The 8912-nt window shown below is 39.7% G+C and overlaps 1 protein-coding gene across 1 annotated transcript; it reads left to right on the forward strand.

Moving 5' to 3' along the window:
* Positions 1 to 631: 631 nt before the first annotated feature.
* On the forward strand, positions 632 to 7405 carry LOC101864705 (putative methyltransferase DDB_G0268948). Its single transcript, XM_035971718.1, has 6 exons — positions 632 to 805; positions 2377 to 2540; positions 4096 to 4207; positions 5519 to 5616; positions 5910 to 6041; positions 6696 to 7405. Exons 1-6 carry the CDS (start codon positions 632 to 634, stop codon positions 6796 to 6798), a joined length of 783 nt encoding a protein of 260 aa, XP_035827611.1. The 3' UTR covers positions 6799 to 7405.
* Positions 7406 to 8912: the final 1507 nt, after the last annotated feature.

An 8912-nucleotide genomic window follows, 5' to 3' on the forward strand; every position in this document is an offset into this window, starting at 1 on the left:
TGTGAAGAGGGCGCCACCAAATTTTGAGGACACTTTTTTAATTGGCTCAAAGAGAGAAGTGGCCCATCTTGTCTTGTACTATCATTGGGATAGATCACACGACGGCCTTGTGGTGTAGTCGGGGCTATTCAGAAGACAGTTACAGCACTGGGTTAAAACAAGGGCTACCCCAGATTTGTTTCCTTGGTCTAGAGGCACAAAACATTTTCATTAGTCTGTTTCCGTTGGAGCCGTGTCCGAATAGACACAGCGGTACAGGAGTTTTATCTTGAAAGACAGTGTCACAGTATCCAGCTTAAGAGGAAATTGAGTTATCGATTTCACCTGCTTAACTGAATGTACTGTCTTTTAGAATAAAACTCCTGAGTAGGCTAATAACAGAAATAGGTGCATTTATTTGGCGGTTAAACGCTTTGCCGTCACATACAGGTAGAAAAAAAAAGAAAGAAAAAAAAAAGAAAGAAAGAAAAAAAAGAAAGAAAGAAAGAAACTTTTCTGAGTAGGACCCCAGCAATTCTTCATCAATAATTGTGGAAAGTCCTTGAAATTTCACCTTATCTTTTATCTTTCTAGAAAACCTGGACCGAAAAATAAAAACAACGACAAAAACAATAAACAAACAAACAAAATCATGAGCGGTCTTAAACTCACTGAGCATTACGCGATAAAGGACGTGGCCGATGCTTACGACCAAAGACTAAATTTCTCTCAAGAAGTGTTTGACAAGATTCACGATTTCTGCGAGGCTAATGGCTCCGAGTTTCTGCTGGCTGTGGATGTGTGTTGTGGACCTGGCAACAGCACGGTACCCCTTGCCAAGTTTTTTCAAAAGGTTGTTGTTGTTGTTGGTGGTGGTGGTGTTGCTTTTGCTGTTGTTGCTGTTTCTGGCAAAAGACTTTGCATGGTTTTTATAAAATAATTTGCTGACGTTGCTGTCTATAGTGGGAATTTCATATTGTACTGTGAATTAATAATTGTGAGGCAGCGTGGTGGAATCAGGCTCTCGTCAATTTTTGGGCATGTAGAGTTATTGGTATCATCTTAAAGCTTGTTCACTTGTCTTTATTCGGATGGAAAAAAATATCCATTTATCTTGAATACAAGTCGAGATATTTACGAATGAAAGAGGTGGGGGTCATCTGTTTTCAGAGACAAAATTAGTGAGAAAATGGCCTCCAAAGATAAGTTATTTCCTTAACTTTAGAGTCCGTGATAACTGAAAATTTACTTTTTGTGTGCCTTTAATCAACATTTTAAAGAAAAACCCACACAGAAATGAGTTTTTTTATGGGCATGAAATGTGTAGAGCCAAAACAAAAAAATTTAATAAAAATTCACAAACTTGCGAAAAATGCAAGTTTCTTCATTTTGATTATTTTGACGAGAGCCTGATTCCACCACGCTGCCTCACAATTATTTAATTGGTTGCTTTGAAGCACTAGCTGGCTATCCCGAAAAATGGTGTTTTGAGAAATTCGAAGGTAAAAATGTTGTCCCTTGTTCAGTTTCTTTAAAATACAGATAATGGTTACTCTGTAACCAAACAAATATACGCACCAATGAAACCAAACTTCTCCTATAGATAGTGCAATGCCCATTTTGAGTGTAGGTCAAGATTTCTAGAAACCCCCGAAATCTGGGTTGGCTCACTTGTCCTTAAAAGCGACCAGTTATTGAGCGTATCAAAATGAGCAATCTGTAGGCTAGGTTATTGTTAGAGATTTATTGTAGTTACCATGTATTGGGACTGAAAGGGTCCAAATAAAGAAACGTTTTTATGACTGGATCAAGATTTATTTTTATAAATTGGCTCGCTCGCTGGCCAACGGAAGTGCAATACAAAGTGACGTGCGCATTGACATCATTGAGTCAGTTTTATCCCCCGGGGCGGTGCTGTTGACTGAAGTGTCTTTTGGTCATTCCCAAAGGGGGGGGGGGGCATTAACATGTTCTTAAGCACAGTAGAATTGTAAGTGGGCTGATTCATCAATGGCATGCTCATAACTGTGCCTGAAATGCAACAGGGAGCTGCTGCTTTTCTTTCCTAATTCTTACTATGGTCATTTTTCTTCTCCATTTTTTTCTATGTTTGTCACACTCTTGTGACCCGTTATTTCCGGGGTGCCTTGATAGACGAAGCAGACTTGTGTGCTGTTGAAGCTAGAGAGGTGAGCAGAGTAACCTGATTCCCTGTAAGGACTTCTCTGTTGACATTCACCCCTTGGCGCTCATATGACCGTATGCAGCTGCGAGCGCCGTAAAAACCTCTACTAAAACAAACAAACAAAGAGTCGGTTTGGGTGACTGTGTTTTAAATATTGGAGGGGAAAAAACCCAAAATATATCTAAACAAAACACGCCTGCTTTAATTTTCAGGTGATAGGCTTCGACGTGAGCGAAGAGCAGTTGGCGCATGCACCCAAAAATCTGCCGAATGTGCAGTTCCAGGTGGCTAACGCAAATGACATGTCTTTCCTGGAATCCAACTCTGTTGACCTGGTTACTGTTGCCATGGCTCTTCATTGGCTGGATCTTGAGAGGTGAATTTGTTTGTCTGCTTTTTTGTATATTTACGCTCATAAGCGAGGGATTTGTTTCTGTTTATGTCTCTGTCTCAGTTTCTGTGATTCTGTTTCTGTTGCTGTCTTTCTGTCTGTCTGTCTATCTGCCTTCGTCTCTATTTCTGTCTCTGTCTGTCTGTCTTTGTTTGACTATCTGTTTGTATATCTATCTGTCTGTCTGTCTCTGTCTCTGTCTCTGTCTCTGTCTCTGTCTCTGTCTCTGTCTCTTTCTCTCTCTCTTTCTCTCTCTCTCTCTCTCTCTCTCTCTCTCTCTCTCTCTCTCTCTCTCTCTCTCTCTCTCTCTCTCTCTCTCTCTCTCTCTCTCTCTCTCTCTCTCTCTCTCTCTCTCTCTTTATATAGATATATATATATATATATATATATATATATATATATATATATATATATATATATAATATATGCATCTGTCTACACAGTACATGTATTCCCAAATTAGTATTTCCACTGTACTGCTGTTACTTGTTGAGCTCCTTATACGCACACGTGCGCACACACGTCACGCATACACGCACCATAGATTGTGGAGTTTACAAGCTCTCCTTTTTTTCTTTGTATGTTACTCTCTAACAACACTTATAATCATCGGCTTTTATGTGACTTATTTGTTTTGCAAGTGCTGTAAAACTCTTACTAAAACTAGCTAAACTAAACCCATACATTTGAGTGCTGTTAGCCCAGTTAATGTTGTGTTGGATCATAGTGCGGATTGCCCCTTTACCTTTTCAAGGATACGTTAATGTTAGCGAAAGGGGTACAGAGAGTTGGATTTATATATATATATATATATATATATATATATATATATATATATATATATATATATATATATATATATAGTGGCGTCTGTGGCCTAGTAGTTAGGCTCCCTGACTCGTAACCGTAAGGTAATGCGAGTTTGAATCCCGTCAGGGTAACGATTTTGTGTCCTCAGGAAAGGCACTTTACACAGGTGTTCCTCACTTCACCCAGGTGGGAATGGGAACCCGGCTACAAGCAGTGAAATATCTAGTCAGTTTGTTAGTGTTTGAGCGAGTACAATCCGCAGAAGCCGAGAATGTTTCTAAGTGTTCTAGGGTCTGCTGGGGTAATAGTAGTTGTAAAGCGCACAGGACATACTACAGAGTGTGGATATGCGCTATATAAATGAAGTTCTTCTTCTTCTCACTATAACTATTATCACCATTATCGTAGTCAATATTATTATTATCAATATCATTATCTTAATTGTTATTACTATTACTACTACTACTACTACTACTACTACTACTACTACTACTACTACTACTACTACTACTACTACTACTAACTACTACTACTACTACTACTACTACTACTACTACTACTACTACTACTACTACTACTACTACTACTACTACTACTACTACTACTACTACTATTATTATTATAATTATAATTATCATTATAATTATAATAATAATTATTATTTTTTAAATATTATTATTATTATCATTATTATTATTATTATTTTTATCATTATATAATTCTAATTCAGGTTCTACCGAGAAGTGGATCGTGTCCTGAAGCCTGGCGGTGTTCTCATAATTTATAACTACAGCTATTATGTCCGCCTCTCCCCGCCCCAGGCTCAGAAAGTTCATGAACACGTAAGTTCTTAAGCATCCCCAACACCTCTTGGTCTGTCCCTCTGACTGTCTGGCTGTTTGTCTGTCTGTCGTATGTGTGTCGTTTTCTCTGTCTGTCTGTCTGTCGTATGTGTGTCCGTTTTCTCTTTCCGTCTTTGTGTTGTAAGTGTGTCTGTCTGTCTGTCTGTCTGTCTGTCTGTCTGTCTGTCTGTCTGTCTGTCTGTCAATCTGTCTGTCTACCTGCTTGTGTGTTTGTCTGTCTGTGTGTATGTCTGTGTTCTTCTTTCGTACGCGTATCTTTCTTTTTGTCTGTCCATCCTCACATCACCCAGTCTGTCTACCTGTCAGTCTGTCTGTCAGTCTGTCTGTCAGTCTGTCTGTCTGTCTGTCTGTCTGTCTGTCTGTCTGTCTGTCTGTCTGTCTGTCTCTCGTCTATCCGAGAACTTCATAGGATGACATTGATACAGTAATGCTAAAATGTTACATGCATGTATTTCCCAACAACCTATGAAAAGCCACAACGATTAATAATATCACATTAATAATCACCACTGTGACGCCAACAGACGTGTGCTGACGCCATGCTGAAATCTTCTGACACCAGGACGAGTTGTGCAGGGGCAGGCATAAACTTTTTTTTTTAATTCCTTATAATAATGAAATAATAACAATAATGATAATAATGATGATAACAACAACAACAACAACAACAAAAACAACAACACATCACCTCCGTTTTGCTCATTTCCACAGGGGTAGTACTCAATGCGCTTTACAATAATGTAGAAAACATTGACCACCATCAGACATTTTTCTTACAACCCTGACAAGTTTAATTAAAAGTAAATGTTGTACAATTGAAGTCCTTTGTCTGCAATTTTACAAGCAACTTAACACACAACCGACTCCAACGATGCACAGTTGTGGTTTCAGGTGCTTAAAAACAGCATTCCATTTTTGTCATCAAACTTAATTTAGTTTTTATGTTGGTTGTTATACTCTCAGGGTTTGGATGAAATCCATTTATCAAAATGTATACGTAGCTGTAACGACCAACAGATCATTCTTTTTACCACCTTGACAAGCAACGTTGTAAATATTAGACATTACATTTCTATAGTCAGTTGTTATCTTCGTTGTTACATTCTCAGTATAGATAGAATCCATTTTTAAAGTGTATGACTAGCTGTAACGACCAACAGAACGTTCTTTTTACAACCATGGTCTTCAATTCTACAAGCTACTTTGTACATGTTAGACTCTAAAGAAGCATAGTTCTGATTCAACCAAACGTCCCAACATACAAGAAGCCTTTATTTTACCTACTTGCAGTACAGTGGTCTGGTCTTGGATCGATACTACGAGAGCTACATGGATAATGTTCGGGACGATTACCGTCGGATCGCGCTGCCCTACCCTGGCTGGAAGAGGTACGTTCTTTAATGGGATTTTTTCTTTGCTGTTGTTGTTGTTGTTGTAGTTGTTATTGTTGTTGTTGTTGTTGTTGCCGTTGTTGGTGTTGTTGTTGCTGTTTCAACTACTGCTGCTGCTGTTATTGCTGCTGCTACTGCTGTTGCTTCTGCTGTTGCTGATGATGATGATGATGATGATGATGATGATGATGATGATGATGATGATGATGATGATGATGATGATGATGATGATGGGCTTCTTTTTACTCAAGTTCTCAAACTTAAACTATTTCTGGCAATCCATTTCGTAGGAATGATGACCTGAATTTGGAGAGAGAATTTACCTTGGATGGCTACCTTGGCTACTTAAACTCCATCTCCCTTTACGACCGGTATTCGAAAGAGCAGAATAACACCGACTTTATGGCGGATATTTACAAGGCGTGAGTACAAATCATTATTTTTTTCTCTGTCTTTCTTCTACCCCCCCCCCCCCTTCCACACCCCGCCCCAGACCAACTATGATTATACTCCAATGCAGATGAACAGACAGACAAACACACGCACACCCATACATACAGACAAACAGACACACAGACAGACACACAGACAGACACACAGACACGGACAGGCAGAAACTATCAGCACTGTTGAAGACTTTTCTTCTTCTTCTTCGGGGCATCGCTATTAGAGTAGTGGTCCTTCGTGTATTATAATGTAAAATTTATTGAGTGTATTCGGCTCTGTGACTGATCCGCTTTTTTCCCCTCCTTCTTATAATACCGACATATAATGTGCAGCGGTTAGGGGTTTCGCTGTCTATGGAGAAGACCCGAGGGGAGAATTTTCATCGAGCATCCAGATCCCAGTCATTCTGCTGGGGTGTTGTATCCCTTTCCAAGAAGGACAACTTTGTTTTTATTAATTATCTACTCACAGTGAACTTCATTCAATGTTATCTATAGGCCCACCCCCTAATTTACAAGTGTATCTAAATAGTGTCGCTACCCGGGGAGGGGGGGGGCATTTAAACTTAACATTATCTGATAATATTCAGCTCTGTGACTGATCCTCTTATTTTCTTTTTCTTTCAATAGAATGGAGCAAGCACTTCGTGAGGCTGGCATGACGTCTAAAGACTCGTTGATCAAAGCCTCATGGCCTCTTTTCATGTTGATGGGACAAAAGCCGCGCACATAATACATTTACTATATTAGTGATCTATCTCATCGAACCCCTTAAAATGACAGAGTTCTACCTCCATGATGCGTAATTTTGAGGAAATGAGACTCAAAGATTCACACAAGTGCTGGTACATTTTACTTGGTAAAGCGTCAAAGTGAAAAAAACCCAGACTGCTTTGAACTTCTAACACAGCATATCTGCGTCAGTATATGTAGTGTGTGTGTGTGTGTGTGTGTGTGTGTGTGTGTGTGTGTGTGTTTGATAGAGTCTCTAATTTTTTTTCTTCACTGTTTCTTCAATCTCGCTAAAACAAAAGAGTGGATGGTTGACCGTTGCTCTTGTGTGGTTTACTCCTTCTTTCCTTTCAAATATAATAATATATCGTCCTTATCTCTCCTCCTTCTTTATTGTGTTTGTTACTCCCTTGAAACATCTCCGATCTTCAATGCACGTATATGGCCTGTTTGTAATGCACGTGCCGTAAAAAAAAGTATACTAAAACGAAAACCAAAATGTGTAGATAAACTGAAAAAAGCCTGTCGATTAAAGCGGTCTCCATTGCATGTTCTTTTTGAAAATTCTTGTAAAATAAAGAAAGAAAGCTGAAATATGCATTATTTACTGAAATATGTGTGATTTATTTTTGTTTTCGGGGCAAGTTGGAATAGAAAAGTGTAATCAGCTGAGTTGTTAGGGAAATAATCGTTTCATGATGTATGATATAGATCAAGTCATCTGTATAGAAAGATTAAATAAAGTGAATTGCTGTTGTATGCGTACCCAGTTCGGCTATTATATTGTAGTATAGAATAGTGTTGATAGAGGCGTTAAACATATACTATTTTTGTTGTAGCATAGAAAATTTGGAACATATTGATCACATAAAAATACTTGGAAAAGGGGGAGGGGGTGGGGGAGGACGTAGACTCTGACCTAAAGGAGAGGCGATACAGCTAGACAGAGACTGTAGCCTAGGTCAGAAATACATGGAGAGCTTTTTTATTTGGTGACTAATACTCCAGCATAGGTTGAGAAACACTGATGATGATGATGAGGAGGAGGAGGAGGGGGAGGAGGAGGAGGAGGAGGAGGAGGAGGGGGAGGATGAGGAGGGGGAGGACGAGGAGGAGGAGGAGGAGGAGGAGGAGGAGGAGGAGGAGGAGGAGGAAGATGATGATGATGATTTTTTGTTGTTTCCTTAATGGGCCTGGTGGGCTCCACGGAGAAGTCTTCGAGCGAGAGCCATGCTCTTTTTCGGCTCCATTGTCAATATGCTTAGCGGCACCTCCACTCGTCCAAATAATTCCATTCAAATTGCCATTGTTCCTGGACATTTAAATATGTTTGACATCCTCCTTTTCATGGCCGCATCTTCGGCAACCTGGGCTGAGCTCTTCATTTACAAAGTTTTTATACCATCTTAAGCTCCAATGATGGTCCGACCGCAGTCTCGCTAGCTCTACCTGGTCCCAGCGACATGTGATATTTTGTTCCCGCCTGTAGGAGTACCCAGAATACACATCTTCCAGGAGTACTCAAAGTGGCAAGCCGTCCCCTTCACGATGGGGAGTACCGTTCTCAACGAAGACAGCCACAACCAACGGGGAAGCTCTGATGATGATGATGGTGATGATGATGATGATGATGATGATGATGATGATGATGATGATGATGATGATGTTTTCAGTTGACAAGAAAAGTGTGGCATGTACACCTTGTTTATCTGTCCTGAAAAGTTTAGATACAGTTGTATATATTTCATTGTAAAAGGTTATAAATAAATTGTTAATGTTTTACGACACAGACGCACTGTTAACTCGAGACAGGATTTTGATTCTCGGTATGGGAAATAATCTTATTGAGTAGCTACGTGCGTTTTCGTCGGTCTCCAAAATGATCGAAATAGTGTGAATGGTGTATTAGTAATGTAAGTGTATGGCTTTTAACCCCCCCCCCCCCCCCCCCAATCATTATTATTAGGTTATTTAAAAGCTGGACCTCTGAATAAAACCCTCTCTCCGAGAGAACGTGCCAACTGGGTTGAGAGCCTTGAAAACTCCACAAAACGATCAGATGTTAATAAGGACATCCAGTCTGGCATTTCGAACCAGGACTACCTGCTTAACTCA

Source organism: Aplysia californica, unplaced genomic scaffold, assembly GCF_000002075.1.
Source record: "Aplysia californica isolate F4 #8 unplaced genomic scaffold, AplCal3.0 scaffold00489, whole genome shotgun sequence".
Classification (NCBI taxonomy): Eukaryota; Metazoa; Mollusca; class Gastropoda; order Aplysiida; family Aplysiidae; genus Aplysia; species Aplysia californica.